Below are 21,142 nucleotides of genomic sequence, written 5' to 3'. Positions count from 1 at the left end.
AAATAATGAAATACTATGCCTCTTGTTAATATTCACATTGTAATGTACTAATGTAACGGGCCTGACCGTACCTTGTAAAGCAGACAGAATTTGGTAACTCAAAGAGGTGGTTGTTATGACAATCCAGGATCTCTAAGTGTTCTTCATTTAAGATCTTTTTTTTTCCAGGTTAAGTTCTCTCAGATTCTAAACACAAATTAGGTAGGTTAGCAACAGATCATAAGGCGTCATGAAAAAGCCAAGATACAGTGTTTAAATAGCATTTCGTAATGCATATGGCTTTGCTAGTGAAAAAAAAGAAATGATATGCATTTTTTTTCTTCCAGTTCACATTAATGGTTTCCAAGAGATGGCCTTCAATAGCTCTGCCATTCCAAATACATAATTAATAATAACTACACACTTATTCAAAGATGACGTTCTAAAATAAACTATTCAACAGCACCTGAAAACTGAAATACATACTTACCCCCCATAGCCCTTCAGGTCATTTCAAAAGCATATTTAGTAGCTCAGAATAAAATCAATCACATATCTTTTGCCTTGAGATATAATATAAATGTTATTTTAATACTGGAAACTACTGCAGAACTTATTTTAACCTGAGCTGCAACAGACATTTTAAGGTTGACATATTAAATTTGGGCACAATTAGCTGTTACCGTAAATGGCTTTAAATTGATAAGTAGTAAAAACACATACAATTGGATCTGGGGGACATTAAGACAGGGCGGGTACCTGAGTCTGCCTGCCTCAAGTCCTGTTCACACTTGCATCAGTACGATACTATTACAGTTAGTTTCGGTATAAAATATACCGGTACGAAACCACTTTCTGTCTTAACTCACATTTCAATACCGGTACAGTACCGATACAGTTACGATACACCTGTCCACATTCATGTCTGTTTAAATCGACAGTGTTCGAGTTCTGAACTAGTATCCATGACGACCGTTGTGTTAGAAATGAATCCGCTGTTATGTAATACAGCAGGTTTTGCTGTCCTGTCCATGTACAGTATTTTGGTATTCAATCATTATTAAGTGACCAGCAGAACGCGAAAGCATAGGACGAACATAAAGGCGAAAACATTGGCCGTCTTTAAAAGCATGAGGCTTGCTTCACGGCTTTGGTATGTACTGCAACTCACCGTAAAATATAAAGCTGTTGAAAATATTTAAACTGTAAAGCAAGACATGCGCGTGCTACAGAATATTGACTTCACTGTACTGATACCGTGTCGGTTTACCTGTCCACACTTAACTGGGATTGTACATCTATTTCTGTATTACCGTCCAAATGTTTTGAGTGGTGTTTCTATAGCGACCAAACACGTGTAATGCAGTTGCGACGTCTAGTGGACAAACTATGCACAACACATGGAGAAAATGATTAGCTTTAAGCGCACTTCAATCTGCATACCATTTTTATGCATGCACTTTTATGTCTTTTTCAGAGACTCTCTTAGCATTGCACAGTGCACTCAGTTGTACTGGAGCTATTCTTTACTTGATATAAAATGACTATCAAGGAGATGTGGATCGTACACACAAACATATCAGAAAGTATATTCATGCACTTGTTAGAGTGTGTTATGTAATGCACCTAGCAACACATTGTTTTGTAAAAGAAAATATGATAGTAAAACTTATTTTATTCAAGAAAAGCTTGAGAAGATACAAAAAACACTTTCTAAAATGTACAACACATGATGTTATAGCACCAAACAAAAGCCCATTTTTCTTTAACATCTTGAATTATATACAGCTGTATTTACATACACACTACAAAAGATAAAAACACTCTCACAACCATATCTAAGGGTGGAAAAACTTATTTTAACCTCACATCGTACTTGGTGAAATCCATTAATAATTTACAAGTACATATTTAGCATTTGTGCAAGCTATGCAGACATTGATTATTATGCATTTTATTATGTAACAGTTTACATGAAATGTACAGAAGGGATGCTTTTTATTCCAGATACAGTTCTTGAAGCATTCATTCCTAACATGACATCTATGCTGTCACCAGTTCAGCAGAATTAATTACAGGAAGAGGCCAAAGAAAAGATACAATACTGTTTGTTAAACTGGAAATATTGATTATAAAAGATAGAACATCATGGTTACAACTGGTACTATGTTAACCAATTCCTCAAAACTAAGCATCAAAACAGTAGCACACCGCTGCTTACTGAAATACACACAAATACAGAAAAATGCAAATAGTAGACAAATTAACTTATCAATGATTTCATAAGAACTTTTTTCTTGCACTGAAAATAACAAGCTTAATAAAAATGTCAAGACCAGCAACTTGTATCTTCACTTGATTTTTATGCAGTAGGAATAACATGATCAGCTTCTGACAATAAAATCTGCATAATAAGCACATGGTACTGAAGTCCACAACAACATAAATAATCAACAGGGTATCATCTCTGTGCACATGCCTGAACATATGGAAATGTTCCTGTGTGGTACAAAGAACGCTATAAACAGTAGAAGCCTAAATATTCTTTACGGTTCCTGACATTGTGGGTTTGCAGATTGCATATAGCTGAATGTAGATAAACTGTATGTGCTCATTATTCAATTAAAGCTGAGACATCAAAATTAAGTACACTACATTCGGTTAGACAACAGCACATTTCAATTGTCTGGCACGTACACTAGATAACATAATTCTTACTGTGCTTGTTAACACTGTATGAATTTCTGAGTGGATCGTTTCTGGTGTCTGTTTAATAGAGCTGCTGTAAGAAGATGAACTGGGGTTCGGAATAGCCTGTCACCGCTGACCTCAGCAACTGCTCTGAGGAAATGGAGGAGCTGTCAGTTGCTGACAAAAGCATCTGCTGGTCTTCTGTGGTCATGGGCAGGGTGAGGGAGAGTGGGATGTCAGCAGACTTTAGCTGGGTGGTTTCCTGCAGAGACACTTTCTCCAATGTGTCTGTGTCCGCTAAGGCTTCAGAGCTTATATTAGGGTCCAGGTTTCTTTCCACTGCAGACACTGGAAAACAATCTTGTTAAATGCAAAAATCATCCCCTCAAAATTGTCCAATAAACAGCTCTACATGAGATAAGGTTGCCAATGCTTTTTTTTATTTTTATTTTTTTATTTTAAATATCTGTTTATATTGAACCCTCTGCAGTGCTTACAAGAAATGCATTCAATATGTTTAAGCAGAATCCTAATTGTTTTTAAACTACACAGGATTTTGTTAACACAAAAGAAAACACTACAAATATACAATAAGTCCAGAGAAATTGTGTTTGAGAATTGGAGTAGCAAGTCATTTTAGACAGATGTTTATAAGATGATGTAACCCTTAGCAGTGCAGCTAAAAACTTTATTATCGAAGCAGCGCATGTAAGTTTTCATTGTAAATCATATGCAGTGGATTTGTTTTCACTTACCACCATGTGCCTTTGCTTTATGCTTTTTTAGATTCTTCACATCTGTGTAGGAGTTTCCACACAATTCACAGACAAAAGGCTTTTCACCTGAAATTAACAACTGTTTGTGTTACTAGTCTTTTCATTATAGTATAAAGAAAGTTGTATTTAATTCCTGTACTAACCTGTGTGGGACCTGCAGTGCTTGTTAAGCTCTCCTGAAGAAATAAAACGTTTTCCACAAGTGCGACACACATATGGCTTCTCTCCTGCAGCAAAGCCAACAACAACAAAAAACATCAGTCTTGTAATATGCTATGCTGGTCACACACATCCAGAGCATATAACAGATGTCAGTAATATAAAAAAAAAAAGTAGGTCACAATGACTGGAATTCAACTGCGCCTAGAACAGTACGCCAGAACCAATGCTCGTGCAGTTCCATCAAATTTGGAAAAGTGGTTTCCTAGATACAGTTTTTAATAGTTCACTCATTCAGGAGGCAGTGCTGTGACCTACTTTGCCGTTACCTGTGTGTTTCCGAGCGTGTGTGATGAGAGAGCTGGAGACAGCGAACGCTTTACCACACGTATCACAGATGTAGGGCTTTTCTCCTGTGTGGCGCCGGACGTGGTAAGTGAGAGTGCTGGCCTGAGCAAAGCGCTGCCCACACCGCTCACAAACATATGGCTTCTCTCCACTGTGCTTCCTGTTGCCACAAAAGAGAAAGTATACAAGGGTCACAATAAATGCCTAAACTCAAACCATTTCCAACATTCGTACTGCAGCTGTTGGACCATAATCAAGCAATACAAATAGAAGTAATCTTAAAGTTACTATACCAGACACCACTGTAAAGATTATTAACATGCCCCAAACTGGCACCTCAACTCACCTGGAGTGTATTTTCAGGTTACTGGATGTGGCAAACTGCAGGCCACAGATATCACATTTGTACGGTTTCTCTTCCCCATGATGCATACGACTGTGGAAAACCAGCTGACATTTCTGAGCGAAGCCTTTATCACACGTATCACACTGGTATGGCTTTTCCCCTTCAAAATAAGATTTCAAACAGTCAGTGATCCAAATTGAAACAATGCCATATAAATCGTCCCCAAGGATAGGAAGACCACATTTCAAATTGAAATTTATTGAAATTTGTCAGTTAGTCAAAATAAGACAAATGGTTCCCAGTATGTAGCTTGCACTAGCTATAACTCAGCTATTACTGTGATTGAATGTGAATGTAAATGATAATGGGGACCACAGGTGAATACTGCTTCATCTTACCTGATGTAACATTCATTATTTTCCTGCAAATAATTATAAAAAATGTTTTAGAACCTATATGTTAAACTGTAACTAAGATTTTTTTAAAAAGTGCTAGAAGCCTCTGGTTTGGGCATTGTATTTTAAATATGATAATTTTATAAAATGAGTGCAATACGATTCCATGCCAAGTGAAAACAAGTTGTGACCAAGAAATGACCCAACAAGACATTTTTATACAATAACTCTGACTTAAAAATAAATTAGTTATTCCTACTGCCACCCCTAATATCATAAAATGAAATTCCTTTGAAAGATTCTGGCCAGTTTGCCCAGATGTAAAGAATTAGCTGCATCCCAGCTTTCTTACCCGTGTGAGTGCGGACGTGCGTTTTCAGCTGGTTGCACTGTGTAAACGCTTTCTCACAAAGCTGGCAGACGTAGGGCTTTACACCTTTGTGTATTCGCATGTGCCTCCGCAAGCTGCTGGCTTCAGAGAACACTTTCCCACAGGTGTTACACACCGGCTTCATCTTCAGCTGCTTCTCAGACAGTCCTTCTGCCTCACTGCTGTCCAAGCTGTCTACATTATCTTCGCTTAGCGCATCCGAGGCACAGTTCTCCTTCAACGTACAAAGCTTCCGGGACTTTCCTTTCTTTACCACAGATTTTTGAATCAATGCATTTTGGTCTGGAAGACTTTCACTGTCCATCCCTAATGAAGACTCGTTATCCAGTTCCTCGTCTCCCTGCATCATTTGAATGCCGAGTTGGGTTGTCTTGTTGCTTGCATCACTGAAAGCTTCAGTCAGCAGGGATGGGCTGTTTTTTTGTGTCTGCTTCTCTTTTGGTTGGCAGCTCCTCCTCTGCTGGGCTTTAGTCCCATGTCCTTTTCTGGGTTTTCTAGCTTTTTTTGCTCCCTTTTCTTCCACCTCTGGGTTATTGGGCTGTGGAGGGGCTTGGTCCTGACTTACAAATACAACTTCTAACTCCCTCAGGTCACTGGGTTCGGAAAGGCCATCATCCTGCTTCTCCGGCTCCACGACAGCACTCAGAATTTCTTTAGACAGTAGTTTGACATCTGCTATCCCAGGCTCTGCATTTAGTTTACATCTCGCTGCCACCGCCTCTATTTTGAGGTAGGTGGCCGCTTTGTGGATTTCAATAGCATCCTCACTACAAGAAGGAAATGAAAAATAAAAACCACATTAAACAAACTTGTAGTTTAAGGTACAGTACCTCTATTCAGAGGCAAGATTATAGTGCTGTTTTTACAGCAACATTGGACCCACAGTTTAAATGTTTCATAATCCAGCCCCAAGAAGTGCACTGAAAAATGGCAATCACAAAACTTACCCATCAATGATAATATTTCCTGTGTACACGTAATCCAACAGCTTCTGAAACCCGCTGGCGTTCACCAGAGTTGGATCCAGAAAGGTGACACTGTTCACATCTGCATTCCCACTCTGACATCCAAAGTACTCACTAAATGCTGCCAGTACATTCATGTGAGCCCTGAAGTGAGTCTGGCCAATCACAATGGTGCAGTCACACAGGAACCCCTCCTGCCTCTGTTTGTTCAGTTGGTCTAGTAGATGCTTGCAGTGATGAAGAGGTTGCATCATAATGAGACAATGTAATCAGCCTTTTATACCTGGAGAACAAAGAAAATTAGGTTTAATTACAAAAAAGATATGGAGCCCATTGCCCTGAGTGTAAATGGAAAACCCCTCACACGAGCGATTCATGTGTTATGCAAATGAAACCCCTTTATCAAGACTACACTTAAAATACTTTTGTAGACGGCTGACAGCAGGAGCTCAGTTGACAGAGGTGTCCAAATCCAGGACTGCCCAAATTACTAACTTAAATCTGGAGAACGTCCTGCTTCTCTAAAGGCACAATAGGCATTAAGAATTATGGAAGAGTCATGTATCCCCTCCAGAACAACATCAGTGCTTTCATTGCTGCCTGCTATGGCCTTATACCCCATTCACAATGTAAAGGTAATAAATGAAAATGTAAAGGGAATAAACGCATAAACGCATATGGGCGTGTGGATATTACAGTATATCCCACACCCTGTCGTGCCTTACTGCAGACATAATTCCATCTAGGGTTTCTGTGACGTCATAAACTACGAGACCAATGGTCGACTAATTTATAAACTGTTACAGAAAACCGAGATGGAATTGCTTTCCTGTAACTCACTGAAGAGGCCCATCTATTTTATTTTTTGCTAATATTAAAAAAGACGAGGTTCATAAGTAGTTTTTTTTTTTTTTTTTTTTTTAACGTAATGTTTCAGTCCAGTGGTGTACAGACGTTCTATGTCGTTATCTGTTTGTGCTTCAGATTTATTTGGATGACTGCCTTTAACGTCTTAATTTCCCATTCCTCTCCAATTTTTCTGAGATACGACTGTACCAGCTTTACATTATTATTATTATTATTATTATTATTATTATTATTATTATTAGTACGTATCTCATTTTGTTGATCATTAATGACCATTTCTGTACTGTGGGTGTTGTCGAGTGATTGAAAACGAGACATTTTGTGTTTTAATTCAAAGTGATGGTCTCGAGGAGTCGAATGGGTCAAGCATATTTTCCTCTAGAGGAATTACCACTTTTTAACGTCACTATTACAATGCAATTTTTCGGGGAACATTTATATATATGTGTGTGTGTGTGTGTGTGTGTGTGTGTGTGCCTGGGGTTTTACAGTTGTGTAGTTTGACACCATTGCACTGTAGAATTAAACTGTTAAACATTAAATGCTTTGCATGCTTTTATTTTCACGCCTGATAGAAAACAGTATTATATTTACCATTCGGCTAAAGTACTGTACTTTACCAACACTAACAAAACCACGTACACATATTTGAACAATCCACACTGTTACATGAGAGAGCTCCATCTTATGTTTTAAATACCGGTATTCGTGTCCTTACTCTAAACAAAAATATTACAACTGACAGTTCATTACGTTCAAGTGCTGTACAAACACAGCCGTAGATGCGTGCTTCAACTGCTTAACTAACCTATTGCATTATAATCCCCATTTACAAAATGTTAAATTAACAGACTGAAATTAATTCACATTTAACAAAATAAGCGCGTCTAAACACTATTGCAAGCAGCCAGCTGCACGTTTTCTGCAAGTAGTGTGCTTGTGGGTCCGTGCTTTATATTAGTAGTCTCTCAGTCTGGCTACATTTTCACAACAAAGGGCTCTTATTGCGAAAGGACACGCCAGGGTGAGTCTGTGCAATGCAATAAAGTATCACTTTGCTAATACAACGCCGGTGTCTTTCGTTTTGCTACCGAAATTAATGTAATTTAGCCAGTGAAAACGGAAATATCCACCGCGAGAGATTTACAATATCTTAAAAAAAAAAAAAAAAAAAAAAAAACTAACCTGTTAAAATGTTTGGTCCCTTTTTTCATTCAGCCATTTTGTGACGACGTAAAAAAAAAAACCATAACCTTAACCATTTCAGTCAAAGAAAGCGTCATTTCCGGCAAACGTTTTATGTCCCTGAAACGGTGTGTGTGGCTGAAGTAGCTAACACGACTCTGGACCTATACTGTATAACAATGATGCGCACTGTCCAATGATTCGTTTATTTCTTTTGATTTAAAGATGAAATCAGAATATAATACGAGGCAAGATAGAACAAGCAGCTGCGCACAAGCATGATACAGTACAGTACCAAATTGATAGGTCAGGTTGTAGCAAATCCTTCTGGTTCTCCTTCAGTATCACAGCGTGATCCATATAAGTATGTGAAAATATTTGAGTCCATAAAATGCACACAGCTTCTTTAAACAGATTCCATATCAGCCACATCAGTTAAGTCCCAGACACAGTTAACTGTAATGTAATATGCAAAGACACTTCTCTTGTTTGTGTTATGTCTATTGTTTTTTGTGATAGTTGTCTGCAGGTTGTAGTTTAATATCTGCCTTTCATAATGTGTACAGTTTAATGTAGTCTCACTGTGTTTCAGTGCAGCTCACAGGAAGTCAGCATTGTACTATACACTACACCACACTCATTGTACAAAAAGCTTGAAAAAAAACGAACAACTTTGCAATCTTATAATTGACAACAGACATCCAAGCTAATCTCTATAAACATACTCAGTGTTTCTGTTATTATTTTGTTTGACAGTCATTTTGTTAATAAAACCTGCATCCTCAGAAATGCAGACATGGTTGTAGGTACAATGGCATTAGCATAACCAGACACGCAGTCATTACTTACATGGATAGTGAATCTAGATAGCTGTACAGCCACAAAAGACACTCTGGTTTCTGTCAGATCTTTATACTGTGAGCATGATCATGTTGTGGAAAATAAATGCATATATCAGTCTTTATCACAAAATACACACACACAGTGTTTGCAATACACACACACAGTGTTTATTTTGACAGTACTGCACAAACAACAAGGCCAATAAAACACAATGAAGTAACAGGGTTGTGTTAGTGGGCAGTCAAACAGGAGGAGGGATCATGTGGCGCAGACCCCACTGTGGCACAAGCAAATACCAGAAGTTGCGCCACATTGAAAGCCTGCAGGTTGATGCGCCACACTCCCCCTGGGAGGCAGGCAGGAGAAGTCTGTAGATACACAGTAGTGACAGGCCCACAAGGCTAATGGGAAGAGCATAATGGTACACTCTCTCAAACTGCTGACGGAGGCTTTTTTTGTATGAGAAGGAAGGCCTACAATAAAATAGAAAGTGTTCATTACACACAGACATACAAAAGTCCCAATTCAATTAATGTCAATGGGTTTTAAGACCATACAATTTGACACTTTTTAAAAAATAAATTTTGATTTATCAATCAATCATCAGTTATATTGTTTCTTTCATTAATCTATATTTTCCTAAAAATGCCTTTTTCCCACAGCTTGGATTGAGCCGAGGGAAAATGCATTTTTGGAAAATATAAATTCATAATTAATCAACTAGTGATGCAATATTACTCTCTCAGAGATGTCCTATCTTCATACAGGGCTCGAGGGTTAGGGTTACACTTTTCACCTCCAACAGTGTTGTCCAGCGGCATAGCCATTTTAGCCAGTCTTTGAAATAAAAAAAAAGCCATTAGTTACAAAACATGGGAAACAACCTATCTAATTAATAACAGAGAAAACAATTAATACTCTTACTTTTGTACAGGTGGTAGATCTTTTCCCCATATTGACTTCTCTGGAATTACGTTATTTTCCGGCTGAATCTATATAATAAATGGAACGTGAATTATATGCTGCAAACAAGTATGTCATTTTCACTGTGATTTTGTACAGTGTCGACAATGCACAACAGTAAGGACTACAATGTTGTCATTGTACATTCTTCAATACAATGTTCACTTATTATGATTATGATTGGCTGGGAGTTGACATATCACCTCCTGAAGACGTGGAATTGTTTCCATCAATTCCATCATATGAAGATGGAGTTTGATAATCTTTCCTTTTCTGGTTTTAAAGATCGTATTTGGGAATTGCTTTGAACCTCCTGACAAAGCTTCTTCGTCCACATTAACAAATAGATATGCTTTACTTATACTATGTACGCTGCTGATTAAGTTTGAATCACCCATGTTTTTTTTTATTGTGTTGTTTGCAATTGCAATTGTCTATGTTTATGGTTTTCCCTTGTGAACAAAGCCACGGTCTCAGTGAGTAAATCTCTTGGTTAAATAAATAAATAAATGCATGTATATCCATGTGTCCTTTCCATCTCACCAAGATAAGAACTCGTTGGTGATAAAGTTTTGTTTAAACATTTAGTGAGTGGCTAAATGTTCAGCAGCAGTAAATGAAATGTAAGCGTGTGTCTTTTAATTTGGAGATCCCTAGCAATTGTTTGATGAATATGACCTCAGAGGACTGCATTGCCGTTTTAGTTTTGCAGTATGAAAGTACCTGTTCTTCACACTCTGCTATTTCAAATTCCAGGGAGTAACAGCCTAGGACAGGTGAAACTGCTGTGCCATGAACACCTTGAAACACATCATCTTCTCCTTGCCTGAAGAGAAAAAAAGGAGAATGGTACACATTTGTTCAGGTTTCTAAATAAACAGTGGTTCATTCACCAGCAATGTCAAAGCGATATCAAATGCAGCATGGGTGACAAAATCACACATTTCAACTGTGCTCTGTAACTGAATGTAAAAGGTGTAGTCCATAATGTTTTAAAATATCCTTACTCTACCATTTTAGCTTCAGTACCATTTAGTTGAGCTTCTCATTGTGCAACTGGACTGTCATTTCCAACATATTCCATTCACTTTGAAATGTTTCCTATAAACTACAACAGCTGTCTCATGTAAACTGGACAAGAAAACACATGTTTCTGCCTTCTCCAGTGTACTTCCCTTTACCTTGGAATTTTGATTGAGTGTATTGAAGCTGTAAATAACACAACTCGCTGGATAGGATAACCTGAGCCAATCGATGTTAAAGGCAGTGTAACAGGTAAGAACGCTTATGGATTTTAAAACACTAGAGGGTGTGTGTATATTTCATCCAATTGATTTTGTACTCCTTGTTTTTTTTCTATTGAGTAGAGAAATACAAAAATAAAAAAACAAGAATCAAATAGTTTTCTGTTTTAAGATTTTTCATTATATAACAAAAAAAAAAACTCAAAAAAAAAAAAAAAGCATACTTGGGTTTGTTTGACCATTTCTGATATTGCTTGTTGCAATCAAATATCTGAAACCATCTTCAAACTCCATTGGCAAAAGTTTCAATTTTACAAAGGTCAGAGAAATGCTGTACATACAACACTGCTTCCTGCTGAGTATCACCTAACAGGTCTTGTAAGCTCTTCAACTTCTGTCGCAAATCCTTCAGAAAATGAAATAACTGCAAATCAGTTCCATACATAGCTCGACCAAAACATTTCACATGAATATAAAAGTGTGTGGTATGCATGTCCCCTTACATAGATCTAGAACACTGCGAGGAAACTTAAGACATACTAAAGTTTTCAGTTAATTTTATCTGTGCAGTTTTAAAAAGGACAGATGTTGTGAGCAAGACCAGTCCAGGACTGGTACAGTAATCTAGATGGCACAGTTGCTGGCACAGAACAGTGATGAAACCAACACCTGATTTGATTAGAATCAGTTGAAACCAACACCTGATTTGATTAGAATCAGTTGATTAAATGGAACGTTATCAAGGAAAAATCATCCCATAGAAATGGACCAGTAGCTACATACTAGCCTACTAACCCCTAAATCTATCCCCTAACCCTAAACCTAATGTCTACCCCTAATGTCTATACCCCTATATATATATATATATTAGGAAAGGATCAGTCTCAAGGTATAACCATCATTTATTAAGAATAAGACTATATTTACTATACACCAGGCCAATTATAAAAATACAACTATCAAACTACCATAGAAACAGCTACACATACAAAGTTCTTTCCCCTCTTCTACAACTCAGATTATTTGAAATCCATGTCACCATTTTACGCAAATTACAAAACACATCTACATGCGCATATTAAATCATTCATTACAATAACCAATTGCATATGCCACTGCGTTTCTTTCATTCAAAAGGGTAAATCTGTCACAAAACATTCATTTTTATACTAACCAAATGACTACAGATAACTTCAGCAGCACAAAAAGGCAAATGTTCTCACTATAGTTATTTTAAATTATTATTTTAAAACAGGCACATGCACTGCATTGCAGATTATGTTCAGGTTAAACAGCAGCGAAGTTCTTTATAAGACAATACCACATTTCAGAGAGTTTAAATAAAGCTCTTCATTTACTTAAGATTCAAGTACAAGTACCCTACAATAATGGAATTACAGATTGTAATTTGCAGCCAAAGAGTCCCGCATCTATCCAGCACTGTTAAAACAGTAGTATTAAAAACACTCTCTGGTGTCTCGCTGTGTCACAAAAAACAAATAGCTTAGATCCTGAATTTTGCACAGCTTTCAATTAACTGCCTGAGCTATCCTGGTTCAAATGTTTTATTAGTCTACAATCCAGTCATTGTAAATTGCCACAAGTAGCAAAGAACAAATAACCAAAAATGTAGCCAGTCTGAAAATTGATACTGAATTGATACTTGCCAGCAAAACAGTCAAACCCGCTGGTAGATCGCTCTCGGTTCATAGATCGCTCTGCCTTCCCCAGCTCTGTGAATAATCCACTTAATAACACATTCTGCCAGCTGCCCACAGACAAGCCCCAGCAAACACAGAACTACATTCCAATGTGCTGATCAAAGAACGAAATCCTTTTAATAAATTGACCTCACTTGACTTATTTTAGGAACTATATTTTGGGTTATCTGCTTCGACTGTCTGAAACAACCATGAGCGCTGTGTATTGGTCATGGTCTCCTCAGGAGCAGAATATAGTGGGGGTTGTATGTTACTTACTGTAAGCTTCTAACATATGTACATACTTACCTGTATAACTGTGGTGTATTCATCTAGTGAGCAGTTTAGCTGTGCAATAATGCAATCATTCTGCAAACGTTAGATATAAAGAAGAACACATTTGAAGTATGATTGACAATTCAGAGCATCATTTAAAAAAATATATGAAAGAAACAATCATTATGAAGGGAATTATGGTTACCTTTGCAACCAGCTCCCCCTTTGCCAATAAAATAACTTTCAATTCTTCAAGTTGCTCCTAGAAAATAAAATGTAATCAATCACCTCTTCCAAAGAGTAACACATCTGGCAAATATGTGGCAATGTGTACTACTCAAGTAACTAGAGGATATTTTCAAGCAAGCATTTCAAATCAAGACGGTCCAGAGGTACTGTTGCCTGCACTACTGAAATGGTGAAAAGTGCTTAAAAATGACGCCAGAAAAAAAAACTGCAGAGGAACTGTCTTGTGTTTTATGTGCTTAAGATTTTAAAACCAGCCTTCTTAACTCTGAAACTACTTAAAGGCACATTCAGTAGTATAGGATAAACCCTTCCAACACAGATATGTTTATTAATGATCTTTTTTTTTGTTTATTGATGATTGTATGAAGTAAAAATAAACTGGTTTGAGGGTCCACCTCCTGGCTTGCTCGACGAGGAAGCAGAGCCCCCATAACAGATAGTACCAAAGTATAGTTACAAAGATGCTGTTGGGGGAGGCGGTTGGATCCAAATAAATCAAACGCAAGGAAAGCTAAGTTACTTGACTATGTTTTTCTGATATGCCGGAATTGGATGACATAATGTGCGTGCAAGGGGTAGTCCTTACACCTGAAGCTGTGAACTTCATAACTCAAAAGCAACCCTCTCTTCCATTTAGGTCATCCGGTATTGTTTTAACAGTAAACTTTAAGAAGGGAACTGAAGGTAATGTTGGAAATGCTCACCTGCGTTGACTTCTGGAACTCTTCAAAGCATATACAGCATAATAAAATCTATTTCACCTACCTCCAGTTCATGCACAGTAGCATTCAGTTGGTTAATTTTTTCCTGGTCAGCTTGTCTTTGTAGAAACATTTTACCCATCTATCAAGAAAGAGAATACAGAATGTATTTTCTGAAAGTGAGATACATGAAAGGAAATGTTCAGAAAAAAAAAGAACTATCTACCCTACAGAAACTTATACTGGACACTGAAAGTCATGATAGTGAATTTTTGAAGCAGCACTACACACCTCGTCAGTGAGTGAGTTAATTTTTGCTGTCAGCATTTCATTTTTCTTTTCCTAGGATTGAAGTACAACAAATGATGTTATTATAATTATTATTATTTAAATGTTGATATGTCTATTGCATAAAGTCCAATGTCACAACTGTGTCCATACACTATAACATAAAATATATAATTCACAGAATTATTATTAAACCAGTTATTTTATTTTAAGGCACAAACCTGGGGTAGAGCGCCTTTACACAGATTAAATGTTGGTCTTTATTTTCAGTAGTTTCCATCAAGTATACTTAGTTCTCTCCACATTTGTGAGTTTATACTTAAGCAGTTTAATTAAATTCTCTCTCTCTCTCTCTCTCTCTCTCTCTCTCTCTCTCTCTCTCTCTCTCTCTCTCTCTCTCTCTCTCTCTCTCTCGTTAGTATTCAAGTTAGTAATTTAGTAAATTAAGTTAAATCTTTTTTTGTTAAAATGGGTTTAATGCATCCCCTGCAGTTTAAACAGATGAAAATGTGTATATTGCTGAAAACACACGCTGTCATTTAGCAACAGTATGAGTTAGACAATCTCAGGAAGGTCTGGTGCTGATTTACCAGTTGTTTTATGTCCGTTTCTAATTTGGTGTTCGTGATTTTTTTCTTTTTTAAAGCCCCCCTAATTTCCTCCAGTTCCTCTCCTATACTTGCAGCGTGGGTCATAGTGTGCTGGATCCTTCATATTTCACCCCCAAATGTGGAAAAAAACAAAACATACACATTTGCAGATTAAAAAACTTTTCAGAATCTTGAGAACTGCTACAGTACTGTACATTTGTAAGACTAGGGGTGCATACTGTACTTGCTCAATATTCTTTTATGGGCAGCAAATACAACCCTTACTTTTGAGAATGTTTATCATGACGTTATTGTTGAAGTCTTGCTGACTGTGACTAAACTGACTTGCAACAGTTTGCAGTATATATATATATATATATATATATATATATATATATATATATATATATATATATATATATATATATATATATATGTGTGTGTGTGTGTATATATATATATATATATATAAAATAAAGTATGGTGAAAGCATAGGTGAGCATAGGCACAGGAATGATAAAGCAGGGTAAAGAAGCATGGCAAACTAAATGTGCAGCATAACCATGGGGAAAAAATTGGGAAAACTGAAAAAAAACAGCCCACTTTCTCATGCAATTTTTCAGTAGTCATGGAATAGAATGGAAACTCAATTGCACCTCTTTATCTGACTTCTGAGAGCCACGTTCTCCTCCAGGAGATGTGTGTTAGTGTTATCTGACATCTCCACTGTTTTGTGAAGTTCTTCATTCTCCATGGAAAGCCTCCTTTTGGAATGCACAAGTTCTGCAATGCCATCGCTCTTCCCAACCCATTTCCTTTTTGAGACGATAAAGCAATGTTAAATCTTAACAGACAATAAAGAAATGTTTTGGAAATTCCTATAATATTTGAAGTCAGCTAACCATCAAACAATTTCTCCTTACCCCAAGATATCCATATGCTTCCTTTGAATTCCTAACTTTACATAGCTATCTTTTAATACCTGCCCTTAACATAACTATTGCAAACCATTAAAACAACGGAATATGTGCAATACATGGAATTTGATATTCAGGATCCCTTTAAATATTGCAGGACATTAGTTTTGGTCACTAGATGGCACTGGCTTCTTACTTTTATAAAGAAGCTTTGGCTGATCTGGCAGCAGTGTACTGTATAAGGGGGGTGTGGTAGTGTAGACGAGGCGCATAATATATGATAGGGCCTATCCAATTGAATGGCTGTTTTTTTTTTCATGTACATAAGATTAATTTAGCTAATAAAAACATGTAATGCCCACCGTAAAAAAGAAAAACAAAAACCACCTGAAGCTGGATCACCTTTAACAAACATACATTTAGATCTACTAACCACAGGGTACTTACAGGTCAGATCCATTTTCACGTCTGTGTTCTTGTTCTTGAAAAAACAGCATATGAAGTGATGTTATAAAGTAATGGATTCTACACTTAAAGTGATTACAGCTAACAAAATAACTCATACCCACCACTCACATCTATTCATTACATAGGTTTCAATGTGCAGTTTGAAAAAAAAAAAAAAAAAAAACATGTATTTTAGCGAACATCTATTTTTATTTTAACCTATGATATTTGCCACTACACTAGGTTGAAGAAATCTGGCTAGCCTTGCTTTCAGATTGTCCTTTACTTGGAGAGTGAAATTGTCCCCTCCCCTTCAGGGCCTTCTTTCCTATCAGTAACCAACCGACTGCGTCTCTTAATGACTGACATGCTTTGCACCCAGTAAGATGATTTGATCCTGAAAACACTGGGTGAAATGACCTGGTAAGTAAAGCAGTAATAGACTTCCTGGAAGGCAAAGCAAGCAAACTAAGAACTTACTTTAACCTTGTGTAGTACCAGATGTCATGTTTAAAAATGAAAATACATCTTTGTTATGATTTAAAGCTAATTTAATTCTATGTTGTAAGCCAATATTTAATGCTTATGGCAGTCTGTGACATCAGCATATAGTTACATGTAAAAATCCTTTACCTTTAAAATATTTTTTTTTATTTTGAAAATAATTTTTTTTTCTCTGTTTAAAAAAATAATACCTTCTACATCTTCTGTTACAGGGGTCACACGTGTTGTTTCTGAGTCACAGGTATTTTCTTCTGCTTCAAACTGACTATGGGGAGGTGGGGAAAGCAAAATGTGATTATAGCATCTCAAAAAAACAAACAAACAAAAAAAAAACTGTTCACCTTGATGTCATCTTTATCGCTCAATTTGCTCAATTATTAAAAAAATAATACTTTATCCCTGGCTACGATATCTGTTTTTGTGATTTACAACAAGTTAAAATGTTGTGTGTAGAGTGCATGTCCCTTATTACAAAATACATCATTTGAGCAGGCACAACCTGAAAACTGCACGAGATAAAACTAGACTTAAGTTGAGGGAACCCAAAGCTACTTTATGGTTTGGAACGTGGTTTCAGAACACTTAGCTTCAGGCCACTGCATGGCACGCCAGGGGAGACTTGGGGTTTGATATAGCAAAATTGCCTTAAACTCTGTCTCCCAGTCTCCTGGAACCAGGTTCGAAGCCACTATATGTGAAAAATGGCTTTGTCTTCCCTCAGCTTTAGAGACACCCTACCCACAACATATTATAGGGTTATAGGACATAGAGTGCAGTGCATGGGTTTGAGAAGTTTGTTTACACACTACACATGTTGAGACAACCCATATACAGATGCTTGATGTCCCATAACTGCGATCAGATACTTCTTTGTTGCTCACTATATGTTTTGTAACCTTTATGTAGTCCATTACGACTTTCACTGAAAAGGTTTGAAGGAAACATATGTCCACTGTAAACAATGTTTTTGAAGGAAACATACGTCACACAGGAGATTAAGGATTCCCTCAGCAATTGTCTTTTTTTTTCTCTCAATGCTAGTGATAATGTAGCATTGTAATGCTGAAGATGCAGAAACTGGATGATTGTTTTGTGTATTAACAGGAACCTACACGGCAGAAGGGAGCGAGAGTCCAGTGCCAGGCTGAGTGAGCTTGTAGGAGCCGAGCACCACTGAACCTCTTCTTCTGCATCCCTACTTTAACGGTCACTAGGATGTCACCTGTCATTGCGGCACTCTTCAATCCACTGTTTCATTTTCTCCTGAAAGGATGGGAAATCCAGATACACCCCGAGCTGCTCCTCATCCAGCTTCGTGAGCAACTTCTCCAGCTGATCATCACCAGCTCCTGTGATATTTTGCACGATTTCAAAGACTATGAAACTCAACACTTTTCCTAAAAAAAAATAAATAAATAAAATAAAAAAAATAATAAAATAATAATAAATAATAATAATAATAATGAACACAATAGTTGTAGAAATGCTTATCGCAAGATAAGGCTCCTCAAATGTTTTGGAGGTATTAAAGTATTTTATCGTATGCCAGTCAGTCGCACCTTCTTTTTTTTTTCTATCTTGCATTCGTTCAAATCTATTGACAGACTGCGCTGTTAGAAATTCTGCTGTGTTGCTAATCAGAAAATTCTGGATGACAGGGAAAGGTGTCTTGAATTGGTTGACTTCTCTGGTAACCCATGATAAATACATGTGGTATTTGCATGGTCAAAGACAGCAAGCTGCAAAATGACTGTGGTAAATTCAATAATAATCTACTGCCAGAATGTCCCTGCTTATTAATTTTACTTAGTACAGTAATAAAGATGGCCATTTCAACAAAGAAAGCTACCTGTTTCAGCCGGATCACAGATCTTGAATACTGAACTGATAATATCATCCTCATCTTCATCTGCAGCAGTACTCTGCTCTTCACAGCTGTACACGTCACAACTGCCGGTAGGCACTGTGAAAAAAACAAAACCATGAAACCTAACCCCAATCCCGCTGAAACTGCAACAGCATCAACAGAAATTATGAAAAAAAAAGATGTATTTTATATAAATATCCTAAGCATTCTCACCATTCACTGTCTGACCAACGCTTGGCGTGTCTACTAATTTATTTTTGACATCACGCTTGGACATAATACTACCGGGACAGCTCCGACTCCTGCCGTCACAGTCTCCGTTTGGTTTCTGCTCGTTCGTTATGCTCGACATGTCTTCGGTTGACTCCTTCGGGAGTCCACACACTGCACCGTTATCGTTATTGTGTCGATAGAGAAAGGGTGAAACAGAGGTACTTCTTGAACACATTTTTCATTCTTCACGGAGTCCTTGGTGAGGAATCTGGTCCAACTTTCAAAACAGAAGGCCAAGTGGAATTATGGCAAAATGAGTATCCCTTTGCATTGAAATCGGTTGTGCAACTAGTTAATCATTCATGCCAATTTATGCGTTATCTGTTATAGGCTTATACATAAAAAAGACCTAATGTCACAAAAACATTTGTTTGGCCGTTGTTGAAATGCGGGACACATGGTTGTATGTCGTTTATGACGTCCCTGCATCAAAACGTCCCGTATCTGCGGGGTTGTTACGGTAGTAAGTAGCCTACACTATAAAAAAAACAAAACAAAACAAAAAAAAAACGTATTTTTACAGACAATATAACTTAATATTGACTTAATAAAACTGCATTTTAAAAGTATTTTACACTAATATTGAACAACGTTTACCGTAATAATAATTAAAAAAAAAAAAAAAAAAAACCCTGAAAAAAACAACGTCAATATTAAAATACATTTACCTGAGAAATACGGTATTTTTTTTTTTTACAGTGTACTTTGACGCTGACCAAAACTGTGCCCCTACAAAACTGCACAACGGGAACTATACTTTGCTTCTAGAAAGATGTACATTTCGTGCTTTGCTATTATGAAACCAGAAATTGCCACGCCCGTCCAGATACAGGGTTCTTGGTAATCATCTTCCCTTTTCTGTAAGAGAGAATGAACAGATATATCAATCAAGAATAAAATGATCTTGCGATGCATTGTAAGCCTACAGACACACATACACTATTCAGCACAAACATACAGACATCGGCTTGTCTATCACAATATTTGAAACAGAAACACCAAACACACTCATTACATATTTTAAATGAATGCATATTAATCATGGATCAATAATCTCCTCCACTGGGCTGCATTCTGCAGCGGCTTGTGATGTTATTGTGATATCACATCCCCCGAAACATCCTCAATGACAGACATCCCGAATCACCCTGTCTATCAGCGGTCAAACAAGTCTGTTTGTTTGTTTGTTTGTTTACCTGCAACAATGTTATACCACTTCCAGCAATTTCGGTAATTTTCCTTGTTTTTGGACATAGATACATGGTTGTTCATTTTATAAAATAACAAACCTTACTTTTGACTTTGTAAAGTAGCCAGCCTGCAAGCAAGCCCTGCTGAAATGCTACCTGTAAGCCATCTTGCTGAAATTCTACCTGCAAGCTAGCCCTGCTGAAATGTACCTGCACGCCAACCCTACTGAAATGCTACCTGCAAGCCAGCCCTGCTGAAATGTTACCTGCAAGCTAGCCCTGCTGAAATGTACCTGCAAGCTAGCCCTGCTGAAATGTACCTGCAAGCTAGCCCTGCTGAAATGGTACCTGCAAGCCAGCCCTGCAGAAATGCTACCTGCAAGCTAGCCCTGCTGAAATGCTACCTGCAGGCAAGCCCTGCAGAAATGCTACCTGCAAGCCAGCCCTGCAGAAATGCTACCTGCAAGCTAGCCCTGTTAAAATGCTTCCTACTGTTTGAGATGCCATTCTCATCGTCTCCGAACACACCCAACAACATTCCTTGTTAAAAATGTTTTGTTTTGTTTTTTTATTTAATATATATTGTGACTTCTAATGTGTCCCATGTGTTTGTGTTCATCACCAGCAACATCAAGGCACATTTTGACAGGATGTAAGGTGGATCTAAGCCAAGGGTGGTTTACTTGACGCCATGACCAGGTGCTGTGATGTATGGCCTTAGCATTGGAAGACAAGCGTAACATGAGTTCCATTAAAGCATTGCACACAAAAGACAATATTCCTCCATCATGGGGAGCAACTACCAAGAAAAGGTGTTAAAACCAAGCCCCTCTTAAGAGAACTGGAAGCTGCTAGAGACTGGAAGATGCTGGCAGATGTTGGTCAATGGCTTATTTTTCCACCTGAGATTGTCACTACTGACCTTCGACCAGACATTGTCTTGTAGTCTGGATCAGCACGCCTTGTTCATCTGGTAGAGTTAACAGTG

The 21,142-nt window shown here is 37.4% G+C and overlaps 2 protein-coding genes across 2 annotated transcripts; both read right to left on the bottom strand.

Moving 5' to 3' along the window:
- Window positions 1-1,637: 1,637 nt before the first annotated feature.
- Window positions 1,638-8,145, bottom strand: mynn (myoneurin). Its single transcript, XM_041264923.1, has 8 exons — window positions 8,103-8,145; window positions 6,033-6,333; window positions 5,047-5,852; window positions 4,300-4,459; window positions 3,935-4,113; window positions 3,590-3,673; window positions 3,426-3,512; window positions 1,638-3,018 (listed from the first exon to the last, which is right to left on the bottom strand). Exons 2-8 carry the CDS (start codon window positions 6,302-6,304, stop codon window positions 2,750-2,752), a joined length of 1,857 nt encoding a protein of 618 aa, XP_041120857.1. The 5' UTR covers window positions 6,305-6,333; window positions 8,103-8,145; the 3' UTR covers window positions 1,638-2,749.
- A 974-nt stretch (window positions 8,146-9,119) lies between these two features.
- On the bottom strand, window positions 9,120-11,660 carry LOC121323635. The gene is made up of 5 exons (XM_041264805.1): window positions 11,494-11,660; window positions 10,632-10,734; window positions 9,870-9,937; window positions 9,684-9,782; window positions 9,120-9,418 (listed from the first exon to the last, which is right to left on the bottom strand). Exons 1-5 carry the CDS (start codon window positions 11,643-11,645, stop codon window positions 9,187-9,189), a joined length of 654 nt encoding a protein of 217 aa, XP_041120739.1. The 5' UTR covers window positions 11,646-11,660; the 3' UTR covers window positions 9,120-9,186.
- Window positions 11,661-21,142: the final 9,482 nt, after the last annotated feature.

This window comes from Polyodon spathula, chromosome 11 (assembly GCF_017654505.1).
Source record: "Polyodon spathula isolate WHYD16114869_AA chromosome 11, ASM1765450v1, whole genome shotgun sequence".
NCBI lineage: Eukaryota > Metazoa > Chordata > Actinopteri > Acipenseriformes > Polyodontidae > Polyodon > Polyodon spathula.
This window is presented reverse-complemented; position numbering and strand designations above follow the sequence as displayed.